The sequence below is a fragment of the Argopecten irradians genome, chromosome 10 (genome assembly GCF_041381155.1).
Source record: "Argopecten irradians isolate NY chromosome 10, Ai_NY, whole genome shotgun sequence".
Lineage (NCBI taxonomy): Eukaryota > Metazoa > Mollusca > Bivalvia > Pectinida > Pectinidae > Argopecten > Argopecten irradians.
This window is the reverse complement of record NC_091143.1, coordinates 18,140,739-18,158,725: the sequence shown is the minus strand read 5'-3', so window position 1 is coordinate 18,158,725 and position 17,987 is coordinate 18,140,739. Positions and strand designations below refer to the sequence as shown.

At 34.2% G+C, this 17,987-nt stretch overlaps 2 protein-coding genes across 2 annotated transcripts; one reads left to right on the top strand and one right to left on the bottom strand.

The window, feature by feature from the left end:
* Nucleotides 1-536: 536 nt before the first annotated feature.
* Nucleotides 537-7,671, bottom strand: LOC138333306 (programmed cell death protein 7-like). The gene is made up of 9 exons (XM_069281600.1): nucleotides 6,753-7,671; nucleotides 6,254-6,391; nucleotides 5,728-5,817; nucleotides 4,518-4,649; nucleotides 3,755-3,893; nucleotides 2,816-2,928; nucleotides 2,377-2,500; nucleotides 1,904-1,991; nucleotides 537-698 (listed from the first exon to the last, which is right to left on the bottom strand). The coding sequence occupies exons 1-9, from the start codon at nucleotides 7,554-7,556 to the stop codon at nucleotides 575-577; spliced, it is 1,752 nt and encodes a 583-aa protein (XP_069137701.1). The 5' UTR covers nucleotides 7,557-7,671; the 3' UTR covers nucleotides 537-574.
* A 165-nt stretch (nucleotides 7,672-7,836) lies between these two features.
* On the top strand, nucleotides 7,837-17,265 carry LOC138333304 (protein prenyltransferase alpha subunit repeat-containing protein 1-like). The gene is made up of 7 exons (XM_069281596.1): nucleotides 7,837-7,913; nucleotides 9,428-9,597; nucleotides 9,972-10,047; nucleotides 10,459-10,563; nucleotides 11,185-11,494; nucleotides 12,173-12,399; nucleotides 13,097-17,265. The coding sequence occupies exons 1-7, from the start codon at nucleotides 7,843-7,845 to the stop codon at nucleotides 13,356-13,358; spliced, it is 1,221 nt and encodes a 406-aa protein (XP_069137697.1). The 5' UTR covers nucleotides 7,837-7,842; the 3' UTR covers nucleotides 13,359-17,265.
* Nucleotides 17,266-17,987: the final 722 nt, after the last annotated feature.

Genomic DNA, 17,987 nt, shown 5'->3' with positions numbered 1-17,987 from the left:
TCTTTTTTAAACTTCATCACCAGTTATGTAATGTCTGATGCTTTATGGTACTTCCAAATAAAGTTGACAAAATATTGAGGATATCTGAAACAACTTTACAAGAAAATGAAAGACAGCAAGGTCTATTAAGCTCTATTGCCTGAAAGGCAAGTGAACTTATGATGTTGGCCATCTGTCAATAACTAAGAAGTCTCAAGACCTAATGATGGGTTAGTAGCATAAGATAAATGACCCTGACCTTCATACAAGGTAAGAGATTTCACAAAGGCTACTAAGAACTTAACTAGTAAACGACTTCTTGGTATATGCCTAGAGACCTGGCTCGAGGATCACGAAAGAATTTTAGACTTAAGTTTGGACTTAGCCAATCATTAATGACATAACTGGTAACATTTTGTACCATATTCTTTGATTGGTCAAGTCTTAACTTTCGGACCGAAGATTGTTTCATGATCATGAGGCCAGATGTTGGGTCGAAATATTGTCGTTGGTTCTCAGACGTTTGTTATAAATTTGTTTTACTGTATAAGAGATCAACAATTTTACTAAGTTTATTCAGTTTATTTTTACATTTTTATTCGTCCTTGAGTGCAGTTGCCCATGCATCACTGGAAGGTTCCGAGGGTAGGACAAACCCATCTGGTATCCTACTGCCACCCGGGGTCCCTTCTGGTACCAAAAACATGTCCCAGTCTCTCCTGGAAAATACAACCAATGTAGTCATTTATCAGCAATGTTTATCATAATTACATTTGTGAAACATGTACAGGGTTGTCATATCTCATTAGTAATCAATTAAAATTACATTTGTGTAACATGTACAGGGTATTTAACTAATGGAATGTTTAAACAATCAGTCTATACATATGACAAGAGATCCCAGATAGATCTTGGTCCCCACCACAGAATGATCTATGAAAATTCATTTACAGAGGGATATTTTCTCTTCTAAATCTTTCTCTTATTACTTTGAAATTAAATTGAATACAAAAAAGGAAACTTCAAATTAAGTCTGCTAATTAGAGCAAACACAGCTCAATTGTCAAACACGGCCATCGTTCGTCATGTTGTGCTTTGCGATTTGTTCCAAAATAGATATGCAGAACTTAGGACCAAGATGACCCTACAAGTTTGATATGAGCTAGACCTCTTCAGTACTTTCTGAGAAAGTGACAACATCCTGACATAGCGGTTTATCATGCAGTCACATTGCTTCCTAGTTTTTATTCACAAAATGAATCCATAATCTATAGGGACAAAGAATGAAATTTCAGAGATCCCTTTAGCCGTTTCTTAGAAATAGCAGTTACAAACTTCACTATCAAAATCCAAGATAACTGCATGTTGGTCAACTTTTATCTGAGAGTTCAAATATTCAAATAAACACCTGGTCCACAAGAGACCAACAAATGAAATTTCAGACAGATCCCTCCTGGACTTTCTGAGAAATAGAGATAACAAACTTCAATTATCAAGATCCAAGATGGCGGTTTGTAGTCCATCTTGATGAACACTCCATCTCCACTTGCAAATGGCATAACTACAGCCAAAAGGGAACAAACTGGTATATATAATATGACACACATCCCTTCAGTACTTTCTGAGAATAGTGGTAATAAACTTCAATTATCAAAATCCAAGATGGCGGCTACTAGTCAGCCATCTTGCTGTTCAATTGGTGCCAAATGACAATATGAACAGCTAGGATGAAAGAGCAACCTACATATAAGAGCTTTACAGTTTATAGTATGGAAACGAACAAAACTGATGCCTTTGTTTTGTAAATAAGGAGCACAAATCCATCAAATATGCCAGTCGAATTCAATCAAGCCTTCTGACAAAGTTTCAGCAAAAAAGAAATCTAAAAACATTTTAGCCAACAATATTTACAATTGTTCAATACCTTATCTGAATGAAAGCTTCAAAAGTCTGGTTAGCTTGATCATAATACTGGAAATAAGGAAATACGGGGTCATCTTCCTCCATAGGTTCTGAAATGGAATAAATTTGAAGTTATACATTTGTATGTAAAAATCATTAATCATCTAAAGAATTTTGTTATATACAGCCCAGTGCTGCTATATTCTAAAGCTGTAGAAACTATTATTAATAGTAAACCTGAACCAACAATTCTTTCAGAGAACTATCACCATTTTGAATGCACTCAGATTGAAGCTTGGAAACAGCATCCTTCCAATTTCTGGCCAAAAGGTTACTAATACTATGATTTCATGAAAACAGCAACTGTATGTCAAATGTACAAAAATCTTACCCATTTGGGCAAGTATCTCTGCCAGTTTATATATCACTTTGGAAGACATTGATTTATAACAAAACATTAACATTTAGTGCTGAAATTTCAGATTATTTACTCACCACTTGGTCCAAACATTCTGGTATTCATTTTTCGTTCTTCCCTTTCGGCTTTTTGTTTCTTTATTTTAAGAAGAAGCTCCCTCTCTTTTTCCTTTGTCTCTTCTTGTTCCACCTCCAGCATTACCTGTAATATTTATGTACATTGAACTACAGGTATTGAATTTTTACTTAAACAGTGGGCTAGTTTCATAAACTTCAATAAACTTCCTTTAGTCACGTGAAAGTGGTTTGGTTTAGTATTATATGCATCCTATTATCAGCCAGGGCCAGTTTCATTTAAGGAAGTGCCAGGATGGAGTAACTGGAGAAACCACTGACCAGTGGTCAGTACCTGGCACTCAAATTTCCCAGAAGAGAAGGCTTTTGATAATAAGTTGGGACTTGACAATGCTTAAGTTCTTACCATGTTGGAGTTATTTTATTAATGAAACCTTTTTACCTTAAGAGTTTTTTCTTCAGCAAGATAAACTTCTTTTTGTGACTGCATTATTTTGATCTGCTCCGAAATCTGCTCCTCAAACTTTGTGTCACTACCAGTGGGAACAGTAATGCCTGTAATTTTGATGGTATCAAATAAAATTTTAGCTGACAGTTATTACTGTTTGCTATGAATAGTTGAATTCTCTATTAGCATATTACAGAGTTATCTGCCCTTGCGTGTAGATATTGATTGTGACGTCATGTGTTTGCAAACGTATACATAACGTCATACAGTCAAACCTGCAATAGCGGACACCTCAATATGGCGGACACCTGCCCAAAACGGACAATGCTAGGAATCCCCAACAAAAATCACTATATAAATGTCATGTACAGTACTTTTCGGAGAAAACAATGTGAATTGTGCCCACAAAATAATGACATCACAATGGATACCTACCCACAAGGGAGCTAACACTGTAATATAAAGATACAGAATAGTAAATGCTTATTCATGGTAATTCCCAAGTTTGTAGTCTAACATTAGTTGGAAATCAAGATTACCCTGAAAATGAATACCTATGATCAATAGTTAGACACTGCCTCATGATCACTTCCTGGAGACCCAAAGGTGGAGGTGATAAACAATTTGATGATTATAAAAGGGAAACCATAGTGACTTCCAAGACAATAAGGAATCCACAACAGAATCATGGTCAAATAGTTGAACTAGTCCAAATTATTTTTTTGTTCTATTAACTTTAAGAGGTCTGAGCCGATGAATGTCAGAACTCTGTCCCTATATAAATGATAGAACGGCAATATAGATATGAAGATATATTCTGTACTTTTCCTTTTTTAGAAAAAGAAAATAAAATGCCAAGTATAGACATGAAATGGCTTTCTCCAAATTTGGATAATACTTCTTTCTTTCCTTAGTCCCATACTTATTCATCACCTTGTCGCGACAATCTGTCCTTTCGCAGTTTTCGTAGTTTTTGTAAACTCTTCAGTAGATCTATAGCCTTAACAGCATCAGCAATTTTCTTCCTGACCTCACTTAGTATCGAGTCTGCTGCAGCTTTCAGATCTTTCTCCTGGAAGACAACAAATAGCAAATGATCACAATGGTACACAGTACACACTTTCATCTTCTATCGTCCAAGTATTACCTCAGTATGACTTCTTTTTCAACATTTTAGTGTGGTTGCAGTCTTTTCAGACCAATCAATTAGTCTAACTCTTTCGTCTTAGTCCTGGGTGTTCTGTTTTGACAATATGCAGGAATATTAGTCGACCTCATCAGACAGATTACTTTGCCATTTAACCACTGGTAATGAAAACAGTTATTTTCCCTAACCTATGAATGCACTAAGCCAGAATTTCAATAAGTCCAACAGTACAGAGATATTGGTAAATCCACAACAAGTCTATAACAGCACAGAGAAATTGGCGAGTTCATCACATTTAAATGAATCCTAACAATAAATAGCTCATTACTATACACTGATATTGCAGAGATAATGCTCCCTGGCAAATGGACCCTAACAACAGATTTCTAGGCTATGTAATTTCCTTTTAACTTTGCACCCTCATATACCCTCCGCGATCAAAAAGTAAAGTAAGACAATAAACAGCTTTGTTATCTTCCCAAAATTCCCCTGAACTTGGCAGCGGCGATATAACGAGGATGGACTGTATTGTTATTAATGCAATATCACCTGTTTTTTGTTCACTTCTTCCTTCTGTAATCTGGCCTGACAGTTGTCAATCATCTGATGAAGCTCCTCCCTTTCAGCCATCTGTCTTTGTTTGTCTTCATATCTCTCTCTCCTCATCTCTTTCTGTCTCAGCTGTTAATACATTGGCAGTAAACAAATAATATATTATACTAAAAGAATCACGCTGAAAAAAATAATTAAGGGAGGCTATATACCTACCGTAATATATCATACATGGCTTAGTGTAGACTGTAGCTTTTTCAATACCGTATTTTTGCGCGTATAGTGCGCACCCGCGTATAGTGCGCAGGTACGTTTTTGCTTTTTCAATATTTTAAAAACAATTAACATGGTAGTTATACTTCAAGTCATAATTTAGTTTAATAAATCTTTCTAGTTAAATGGAATCATTTTTTTTAACTTAATTTTTGAGAAAACCAGAGAATCCACGGAAAACAACCTTGGTCAAGTAACCATAAGGCCAAAAAGAGACACTTTGGTGAGAAAATGTGTTGAACATCACTACATCACCATATTTTGACCAATATGCATAACTCATCTTCGCTAGCAAAGGACATTCAGTACAATATTTGGTAGGGAGAATTTCATACTGAATACCCTACAAAAGTTGCATAACCCTATGCCCATAATGTTTTTTTGAAGTTTCGATAATATTTAGAAAAGACTGAGAGTTTATTTATCAACTGCACTGAATAACTTTATATTTGAAGAATTCTAAAGCATTTTTTTTCCTTCTTGAATATAGATTTGAAGAAGTTATGAAAGATTTTTTTCTTCTAATCACTAAGAAATCACACATAACAGATTGTGTATAAAGGTCACATTTTGATGCTGTGACATAAAGGATATAATATTAGGTGAACAGGATATGTCAGCTCTGGGCTGTAACAACCTCAGTCATAAAGTAGACTTTGGTCTGAAAGGCTTACTGAAAATAAGAGAAATCATGTTACTAATGTCTTTCATTTTAGTTGTTGAATTTTGACGAGAATGATTAATTCTAAAACTGTGTACGTCTATTTGACAATTTATTGCATTTTAAAGATATCTTTCTTTTTCATCTAAAATATCTAGTATTTAACAACATTTAAAATCAGATACAAAGACAATGTTATACGGTAATTGTTATACATATAAAATCAAATCATTACATCTTTATGAGAATTATCTGATGTAAAGAATAACTAACCCTTTTCTTCCTTCTTTTGGCAACTCTCCGTTGTAGGTCACTTAACAATGTTTTATCTGTCATGACCTCTTGATGCTGTTTCAATTCAATCTGAAAATATGCAAGTACCATTATTTTCAAAAATGCTCTCTTTCATTTCTTCAACTTCACTTACACAAATTCAGTTTGTATGTGTAATGTCATATACGAAATATTTCTAAGAAAGATTTTCAGTTATTTGATTTATGGAAATATCCCCCTAATTTCTTCTGGGCTTCATGATTTTATTTGATTATGTATATTTCAAATTGATTTAAAATTATAATTTGTGTGTGATAACAAAAGAATATTTTACAAAGTTAAAGTGTTCAATATATAGCTCATGCCATTTAATAAAAATATCATTTCTTCTACAGATGATACTATCAGATATTGCATCAAAGTACAAAGGATATGAAAAACAGAATTTATTAAAACTGTTGATGATGAGGAAAGAATTTTCAGACTTGTCAATAAATTTGGATGATGTGTCTCAAGAAAATATTACCTGAACTTGTTTGGCTTTCTCCGCATGTGTTTTCCATTCTTCACTACCATATGTAAGCGACTCTAAATATGCTGTTTCTTGTTTTAACTTTGCTAAAAGGAAAAACATCTGCTTGACACGTTCTTGGGCCTCACAAATCTGGAAATAGTATCAAGTCATATCATATTCTACTTAACATGGCTAGCGATTATAATGTATGTTGAATAAAATTAATCAAGAATATGGATAAAACCAGACAATATTATCAACATTTCCATAATGTTTTCCGTATTCGACCCAATCAGCGCCTTTCCCCTATTTGAGGCCTCATTTCAAAAGCCCAGGGATCAGACTAACACTATAAAAATTTATTGGTAAATGCAATGCTGGTGTAATTTCGTCTGATTAAGCCTTCTAATTTTTTGTTGTAGAATCCAGTATTTGAATTTTATGCTATAATTTCTTTTGCGCTATTATTTGATATTTATTTTCACATCTGGCGTATTGAATATAAACTAACTTTTAAAGTCCTACTAGATGCAGACACCAATGTTGATTTGGTTTGTTGCTCTGCAGGTGACTTTCCTATCTGTCTAAGCCATCTGTTGACCCATTCCTGGCTTTCATCTTTTGTTCTGTTAAGCTTTTTGCTTTGATCTTTGTTCATACCCCTGTTCATTTGGCTTTCATTAGAAGTTCCCGAGTTGAACATCGTTTGATTTTTCAAATTGTCATCAGGGTAATTGCAGGGAAACTGTATGCCGTCTTGAAATCTACTCCCTGAAAATTTTGCAGGTGGGAAGATCATTTCTGTATTTGGATGCTGCATTTCTGATTTGATTTCTTCAACAGGCTGAGTCCATTTCAAATTTCCAATCTGACTGGGTGGCATTTTCAGAAATTCAGGGGTATTCATACCTGGTGAAATATTTGGCATTCCTTGGTGCTGTAATGTGGTGTTCCCTGTATAACTGCCAGGGGCTTGTTGCATAGTATGATTTGAAGGGTGAAATTGTATATTTTCCATCATTTGTGGTGGAGGAATGTGTGGATTCATCACTGGGAAATTATAGCAGTTACTAAACTGTGGATTCTGACGATTATTATTTTGTTGCTGTTGTGTCTGGCTTCCTGAGCCCATGTTTTGAAATTGTGAGACAGTTGGGCTGAACATCCGGGACTGATCTTGTGGAAATCTTGGGGGTTCTCGGTTTCCAAACCTTGCTCTTGGTGAATTGTGAAAATCATTTTCTGGCGTCGATGGTCGCAAATCTTGATTTGGGGACCCAAATCTATTGCTATGGTGAGGGAATCTCCCGTACATCGTATACTAGTTTGTTTGGTTACTTACCAAATATCACTAAATTGCTTAACTTAAACTAAAACATCATCATTTGACAAATGAAGCTGCATGGACCATATTAGTCGGCCATGACAGATCTCACGTGAAATTGCGAGATTTGTTTTATTGATATTTTTATTAATCATATTTTAGCTATGTATTACAATAAACCACGTGTATTTCGCAAGAAAGAAATTTCAAATTCTTTTTAAATATTATTTTATTGAAGTTTAAAAATAAATAATCAAGTCACGTGATACAAACAAAGATGGCGACTGACAGCCGAGGGTCTCGTCTACTTTCGGATTTAAATTCTGCCTTTCGGCGAGATCCTGACATGTAGGTTGTTAAATGATAACTTTTAATTTGGTTCTTCGTTTAAGGAAATCAAAGTGATTATTTCTATACATTTAGATATTTGTTTGTCGTGTATTTCAATTTATTCCACACATCCATTTCAGTGATGCGTCACTTGCCTGGTTTGTACGCGTTAAAATCGATGTTACTACGTAAATATAGAAACAAAAACTAGAGTCTGTGCATTTGAAGATATGTAATAGGCCTACATCAAATATGTTGACGAGTTAATCATATTTCAGGATGATAAAGTAATGGTTTGTGAATCATGTAAAAATAAACAGCATATTTTTATATTACACAAAATTAAACAGGTGCCCTTTAACAGCTGATTGTCAAAACATAAAGGCCTAGACCAAGGTCGTTTTCGATTATACGGTTTGACTGGTTGGACCAAGTTATTGGTTTATTAATTAAAGACGGACTTGGTGATTTTATATTGTTTTCAGACGAGCCTTGACAAAGCCCTCACAGGCCTGTATAAAAAAATGCAGGTCCGTCAGTATTTATACTTGAAATAATGAGTTTAACCAACGGTCGAACTGGTTGTTCCGAATAAACGAAAACGTCCCAACACATCTATATGACTTCAAAGTGTTTTATACAAAGATCAAAAGAAATCATGACTGTTTATAATTTACATATACACATATATAGGCTGTCAGTATTGTATAATATTGGAAAAACCATGCCACAAAATTTTTACCATCAACCTAGGAACAACAGTATATTATCCACAAACCTAGGACATACTATTAAGGATTTTAAGCAATCACTTTAAGTATTTTACCATTATTGTATTCACTTTATATCTCGATCTACAAGCCTTTTTTGGCTTTCCAATGATGTTGGACTGATGAGAAACTGATGAGAAAGATATCATTAAAATATAGAAATATTTGTGTAGCAGGATTGGATTGAGTAGATCATCGGTGACCAGGTAGCTCATTCGGTGGAGCACTCGGCTAGAGTTCGGAGGGTCCTGGGTTCGAATCCTGGTCTGGCTGCTACATTTTCTCCTCTCCTGTTACAGAATTGGCGCCCAACTAAAATAACCCACGGTGGTGGTGTTTGGAAGGGTCTTTTGTATATATATATATATATGTCTTCAGGGGCAAAGACTTTGAGAAAGGAGGGAGGAGTGTAATGGGATTGGACTGGGTCGATCATCGGTGACCAGGTAGCTCAGTCGGTAGAGCACTCGGCTAGTGTTCAGAGGGTCCCGATTCGAATCTCTCTTCTGGATCTTTATACAATTTGTAAAGGATAACTATGTGACCAGGTAAGCAATAGTGATACAGGGCAACCTTCATATAGTATATTGAACCAGACTGTCAAAGTCAATGATTTGATGGTTGTTTGAGGGGAAAGAAATTATTTAACATATGCATACACATGTACATGTAGTTATGCTGGAATCCCTAACATAATTAAAAGTGACTTGTTTGGAAATTCACAACTGTTTTTGTGTTGATGATTATGCAATTATTTTTCAGAGATGAATATGATTTCCTACCAGTTCTTGAACCTAAGCACAACAGAAGTCCCCTTATTCTCCAGGAACATAAACTTGGACTTGAACTGTGGAGTGTCAAAATTCTCTATGATCATGCCTATAATACTCTTATGGCTTGGCGCCAAAAAGAAGCACATGCCAAATTTCTCGGTACATTATATATTTTCTATATACTAGTATGTCTGACATAATGATTATTGAAATAATGACATACCTTGAAGAAAGTATGTTTAAGAGGATGCATTTATTAAAAGCGCAGAAAGGTTTAATTTTGCTAGGATGTAGGCTTATCATGTAATTTGAAGCTCATTGTTTTATAGTTAAATGTATTATAATTAAGTAATGTTGATCAAAGCAAAATTGGTTTATAAGAAATGCTATGATCATCCATTGGCATAAATTTTATTATTACCAAGTACTTGTTAACAAATATTTTGGAACTTGTAATTATAATATTGCATTGATAACCAGTAATTATAATATTGCATTGATAACCATATTTATAAAACTTGTTGATTTTCCAGATCCCATTGAACTGATAAGTTTAAGCAGAGCTGTACTTTTGGTGAATGCTGATTGTCTAACAGCCTGGAATATAAGGTACAAAATCCCGTTCAATATTTCAGATAATAAAGACAATAACCCTTTTTAACACATTTGTTAGTTATGAGGATAAGAAATGTCATTTAGATGTTAAATGTTTTACTGCAACGGTTGAATTTTGTAATTACTTATTTCAACCTGTGTGTAAAGACCACCTAGCTCTAAAGACTATTTTTCCTTTGTCTCTTGAGTGGGCTTTATCTTTAAACAGGTTTAAAAAATATTTTCATTTCGTGATTTATCATTCTTGGTATTTCAATGTTTCTTATAAATATTCCTCCAAGAAGAAGTACAAATGTGACTTCAGGGGATTAATTTGTTAATAAATACTAGACACAATTCTAATGTATTACATGTGTTGCATTGATATATATTTTTCATGTAGACAATAACTGTATTTTCTCACAGAAAAGAGCTTGTGGAATCTTCAGACCTGAGTATTATAGATGACCTAAAAATTGGTGCCCTAGTACTGTCTCGACATCCTAAAAGTCCGGAAACATTTTGCCACAGGTAAGTTATTTCCAGTGATATTTATATATTATCTACGTATACCTGTATGAAGCTGCTATGTTTACAGACAGGATATCTGTGATATACATACTGGAACATAGCCATGATCAGTTGCCAGACACTAACAGAACTTAGGTCCATTGTAATCTTGTGGATTTCTGGATTTCCTTTGCCATATAAAATCTTGCACATTCTTTAAAGGGACAATTCAGTGAGGCTAATTCTGTTACATAACCACGAAGCAAAATATGACATAAGTGTATTGTTCTACCTTTCTTATGAAACATATAATAAACAATATTAACAAACTTCACGACTTTGTTAGGTATTTTGAGTGATTCCGTTGAAATTCCAAATTGTTGATTAATACAATTAAGCAGGTACAAAAAGTACACTGTGCCCATACCCTAGCCAAATTAAGTCGCGCTCATTAAACAAATGCAATACATAACCACTGAGGAGTTGATGGAATTATTTTTAGAGATAAGACTTGATAACAGACAAGTCAGATTATTTGTACAATGTACTGTATGTTCATTTATATTTTAGTGCTCTATTTTATTAACAAGTAAATTTTCTGAATGGTATGTATATGTTAGCTATAAGTATTGTTGGTTGTAGGAAGTGGCTTCTCAGGCGTTACATCGACTGCTGTCTTAGCTCTAGTAACGGCAGCACTACTAGTACTGGCAGTTTATACAACGACTTTGTCAACATGGACGCCATAGACTTTGACCTGGAGGCAGAGGCTAATAACTTCCTCTTGATGGACAATAACTTACACGGTATGAACCAGCAGCCAGACTTCCATGAAATAATGCGCCGAGAGATAAATGTCTGCCGCAGGGCTGCAGAGAAGTATCCATGTAACTATAATGCATGGAGTCACCGCACCTGGGTCATACAGAACTGCTACAATTGTACCTTACAGGTAATTATTAGAATGCCTCTTAAATAGAGGAAAATGTATTGTATCTATTTAGTGCATCTTCCTCTTTTTACTGTCAATTTAACTCGTTCACCACTGAAAACACATTTAGACTCTTCTAAATCATAGATTAGACCAGTCCATTATAAAATTTCAGGGGTGAATGAGTGAAGGAGACCCCAATTCAAAACAATATATTTTATGAAAGAACAGTATTAGTTTTAGGCTTATGTCAATAAAACTAGACAAGATTATGAAATTGTCTGAAGCTTAAAACAGTCTAAGTTTAGACTTAGCCAATCGCAGGTGATGTTACAAAAAAGTAATGTCATCAGTGATTGACTAAGCAAAAATTTTGGCATTGGTTCATGATCCTGGAACCAAAACTGATTAAAATAAATTGTTATAATGTTACTGATGTAAAATATATATGTCAATCTTTTTGTAACATTGACTTCAAATGTTTAAAATTATGAAAGATTAAATGCAAGTTGCTTAAATGAATTATCATGAAATGCATTGATGGAATCGAGGAGAAAAGAAAATTTAGTTAATACATAATTGTATATTTGAAGAGAGAACTGACTTCAAAGATTGTCTTTAATTTTCAATCAAACTGTTTGTTTATTCAGAAATACATATACCCTGGTAAACCCTGATATTTTTTTCTGTTCTGGTCAGGTGTTAGTTGGAGAGCTACACACCACTGAACCATGGGTGAGACAACATGTTTCGGACCATAGTGGATTTCACTACCGCCAATATCTGCTCACAAACATACAGAAACAAGCTGACTCATTAAAGGAGCAGTTCTCGCTCAACTACAGAAATCTCGTCCACAAGGAAATGCAAATTGTGATGGACTTACTCAAGTTATATACTGGTCACGAGGCAATATGGTACCACAGGTATGACTAAAACACCCAGAAATAGTTTTATACTGGTCACGAGGCAATATGGTACCACAGGTATGACTAAAACACCCAGAAATAGTTTTATACTTGTCACGAGGCAATATGGTACCACAGTGACAGGTATGACTAAAACACCCAGAAATAGTTTAATACTGGTCATGAGGCAATATGGTACCACAGGTATGACTAAAACACCTAGAAATAATTTTATACTGTTCATGAGGCAATATCGTACCACAGGTACGACTTAACACCTAGAAATAGTTTCATACTGGTCATGAGGCAATATCGTACAACTGGTATGACTAAACACCTAGAAATAGTTTCATACTGGTCATGAGGCAATATCGTACCACTGGTATGACTAAACACACAGAAATAGTTTTATTGAACTGTTTAAAAGTATACACAAGTGCAAGTCTTTTTTTTATGTGTGTTTTATTTTCATAAAAATAATTTGTTTACTTTTTCATAAATTAAGGAATAAAATGAGTTCTGTCTTTTCAAAGAGTAAAGATGGATTCATTATCTAATCACCTAGATGTTCAAAGGCAAATGGAATCAACTGTCCATTCCTCATGTAGATGGGGAAAAAAATTGTGAAATTTTGATGTCTTTGACAGACAGAAAAAAGATTTGGATTAAAAATGATGTGGCCTACCCTCTCACATAACTTGACGTTATTTTACAGGAGGTATGTGTTCCAAGCTCTCTGTAAGGTCTGTGATACAGAAACTATGGCCGTAGAGATGATATCCTTACAAGACGGATACGATCAAGATCTTCCAATCAAAACAAGTCAAAAGAAAACCAAGCTTGAGAATGAGCGACAGGTCCTCTTGTTGAAGGAAGTGGACTTGGTGTCTAGAAACCATTTGACAAAAAAAGACACTTTTGATAAAGGTCTGGCCCAAAAATATCTGGACTGGATACAGAAGTCATGTCGAAGCTGATACAAGTGCATTTTTAGACATGTTGTAGATATTCATCTTTTAAAACCTGTCACCTCTTTACCACAGTGGTCCACTTTAGGATGATTGACCTCTAACCTAGATTTTAATGACCAGTGGTCAGCTTGACGGATTGTAAACTCCTGACCCTAGACTTCCATGAAAGTAGTCAAAATGAGGATATTTGAAATCTGACCATTGATTTCCTAACCAGTGGTCAGCTTGAGGATGTTTGACCTACGACCTTAGAATTCCTGACCAGCTGGAGGATATTTGACCTATGACTCTAAACTTCCTGACCTTGATGATGTTTGATCTATGATTCCAGACTTCTGTACCAGTGGTCAGCTTGAGGATGTTTGGTCTGTGAGTCGAGACTTCTTGACCAATGGTCAGCTTTAGGATGGTTGACCTATGACTCTAGATATCTTGATTAGTGGCCAGCTTGGGGATGATTATGACCCTAGGCATTCTGACTAGTGGTCAGTTTGAGAGGATGTTTGACCTATGACGCTAGACATCCTGACCAGTGGTCAGCTTGAGGATGCTTGATCCTTGACCTTACACTTCCAGGCAAGGAGGAGTCAGCTTGAAGATATATAACCCTGACCACAGACTTCCAGGCAAATAGTCAACTAAGACAGTTTTTACACATTTTAAATGCATAGTTTTAGGCTTTGATTAAGTTCTTTGCAGAAGTTTTTACAGCATTATCTATGTTATACTGGGTCTAAAGGTTCCTATATATTACAGCTTGCATTTATTATTTTATTTTGTCAAATAAATTTTTAGAGTACAGTGGTATTAAGATTTTTTTTGACAGCTATCATAATGTAGTATGCTCAATTTTATTGAATATGTAGTATGTAAATGTCTTTCAGTTTAGCAATTATGCTCATGTATATGCTTTTCTGTGTTGATCCAAGGTTAATAGTAACATATCAATTTAACATAGGAATAACAGAAGCTCAAGTCCAGGTTTATATCACAAATATCGAAATCCTAGATAAAGATTCATGAATATTGATTAATACGTTTATTTACTGTTGTAATAACGGGGATGAAAAAGCTAAGTTAACAAGTGATAATGTCATTGCTTGTATTGTCCTAGCTGTTGGTTGGTGACTATAATTACTTAATTACAAAATATGTAAAATTTAATCACACACAAAATAAATTAGTTTGCAATGTTATAATGAAGTATAATGCATAAATTCTAGATGCAAATATATTTAAAGGAATCAAGGCAACTTACGTTATATGAATGACTGATATAGTTTTAATATCTAGGAACAGAAGTGAGGATGATCGAGATGCTAATAATTAGGGTTAAATATGAAATGTCATGTCCAAATTGTGTATAATTGAGTTTGATTGGTTTGCTATTTTATCTGTTCTTTTCTGGTTTTAAATGCCTAGCAATGTTATAATTAATTGTATATGTACATGTATAAAGCATTTAGTATGACAGACTTTAATATAATATAAAGATTTGTGAACTCAATTTTCATTACACATTACAGAGTTATCTGCCCTTGCAGATATATGTATCGATCGTGAACATCTTTGATTTGTGAAAATCATATCGTTTTTACTAAAAAGTGACATTATGCTCACAAATACTTAACAAAACAATGACTACCTATGAGGGCAGATAACTCTGTAATATACAAAGTGTATGTATAGTGAGCCTAATGAAAAAGATCACAGAAAATATCTATGTAATCACCATTAGTGTATTACTGAATCTGTCATATATTCAGGACTGTCAATCATAGTGTGTTAATACTGATTATCCAGCTGTGAATGTCCTAATCACCTTTATAAATAACTAGGCTCTGTGTATTAGACATGGTGATGACTTCTCCCATAACATGAGTTGACTGGTCAGCTGTTTTCCTATTGAACAGCATGGTCAGCTGTTTTCTTATTGAACATCACTTTGCTGATTGTTAGACACAAAGTACTGTTTCTAAAGTGTCTTTACCTCTAACATCATTGGCATATACGTAGGTGATAACAAGCAAAGATTTGGTATACATACATAAAATAACGAGTCACCAGAAATTTGTGTATTTACAGTTGTATGTGTTCATGAATGGAAATCTAATACAGAAAAGAGAGTTGTTGAAAGCATTTAGTCAGTGGTATTGGTTTATATGGGGGATTGGAAATCTTTTAGCGGTTGTGTACATGTTTTATTTGTTGTTGATTTCTAATTATAACAGAAAGAGCTATACCGGTGATATGAAATAACTTTGTTTATCTTTGCTGATAATGACAAGATTAAATGAAATTGCCAAGGCAAAACTATGTTTTATTATCTCGTTAGTCTGTGATTTGTATTGATCATTGTTAATTCTATCTGTTAAGCATGAAATATTCTTTGTAAAGATACTTTTATTTTATTTCTTATCATTGCCATGGAACCACGACATACAAACATTGGAATTTGTCTTCTGTATTATTATTTTTTATTGTTTTGCTATCAAGTTTCTAAACAACACATGTATAAATTTCCCCAAGGAAAATATTTCTGTTAACTGTGTGTTTTTGTTCAGAAATTAATTATCATTCAGAGGAATTTACCAAATAGCTTTTATTTTTGCGGAGATAATATTTTCATGATTTTGAGACATAAATATGATTTGGAACCTTTGATCCGCTCAATTCAAAATGCAAAAAAAATTGACCATTGTAAATATTCAGCTATATGGTAATAGTAAGGGGAAGTGGGGATGAAAAACTTCTGAGTGAAAGTACATGGTTTTCTGGAACCGAACATACTACTGGAAACTGTTTGTTTTGTTTCTAAAGTCTTCACATTATTTTTGTTCAGTCAAAAGTTGTTGTCGTCCAAATTGATATTTTAAAGATGAAATCTAGATGTGCCAAATAGGTTCACAGAGATTAATACTCACCATTATGTTATACTGTTTACATGTAAATGTTATGGCAATTTAACTAATTACCTCATTCTGTTTTAACATTTGCACAGGTTTATCCCATAACTATGCATGCTTCACAATGGAAAAATTGTATAATAGGCTTCATAGCTACATTGTGTATATATTATGTATTGCAGTTGTTTATTGTTTATGTTTATACACTCGAGTGTAAACATCTACAGCACCTCCCCAACCTCTCTTGATTACCATATGTGGTATATACACATTTATGGCTTTAGACATCAGACTACTTTTCATTGCACAATTTCTTTTAACTCATTCACCCCTGAAATTTCATAATTATCTGGTCTAGTCTTTGATTTAGAAGAGTCTAAATGCTTCATCTGGGGTGAATAGGTAAGATTATTTGAAGTGTAAAGAACAGAACATTAATTTTCTGTTTAGCATTATATTTAATTGGCAGAAGATATGTATGATGCTGTATGCGGTGGGTAGGTTAATTGAATGTAGACAACTAAGCATAAAAATAGAGTTAGAGTTAAGGGATAAACAAGTTCCCCAACAAGTGACTGTTATTTATTATAGCATATCTAAACTACCTTATTAAAAAGTTAATATTCAAATTTTAAAAAGACACCCACTAAACCTCATGTCTTTTAATGATTTGAAAATTAATTAAATACAGTTTTACAAATCATGATAAACAAGTCACTAGATGGAGAACCTCTATATACACATGTATGTCTATTGCCATAACCTATTACATTGTATGAAAAATTTATAATTTTACTTTCTGATGGAACAATGTAATGTATATATGGTATAGGTGGTTGTTTGTACACATATTGTACTGAATGCATATATTTCATGCACAATATGCTGACATGTCCATTTTTGTACATTTTCTGATCGAGCTGTATGTTATTTATTCAGTTAATATCACTGGGAATGTATGTCTTATGTATGAAAACAAATGTGTCTATAAAGTCGTTTTCACGTTTCATTTTGAAAATTGTTATTATTTTAATAACTGCATGTGATTTGTGGTCATGAGAAAATTTTCGTCAATACTTCTATGGTTTTTACCCGTGGTAGCCGAGTGGTTTAGATGTCCCGACATATACCACAAGCCTTCAACCTTTAGGTCACGAGTTCGAATCCCATGTGGGGCAGCTGCCAGCTACTGACCACTGGTCAGTGGGTTTTCTTCAGGTACTCTGTTTTTTCTCCACCATGAAACCTGGTACATTTTTACACGACTATAGCTGTTAATTGCACGTAAAAATAAGAAAATCAAACCTTTACCCCTTGAGTTGAAGGAACAGTACCATGTGAAATTACAGAGATGACATTGTCCAAGACCCACAATCATGCATCTGCACTATGTAAGTGTAGCTTAGCCTACTTGTAGCTTGTACAAACAAGACTGGGTCTCCGACAATGCAGGGATGAATAAACAAATTGACTAACCGTCTTCAACCCAAGCACCCAAGGCACTTCAAAATGGAAAAAGTGGGGTTTAAAAGAAATAAAGTTGGAATACGATTTCAGAAAATTATTGCACAGAGGCAGTAATTAATCATTTTGCAAAAGAAATCAAATAGGTGTTACACTTACAGCTGACCTAATGATACAACATCTTTCTGGCATTCCTGTAGTTCAGATACCTGTTTTTTTGCTGCTCTCCATCTATCCTCAGATGTTTCAACCCTAAACCACGACA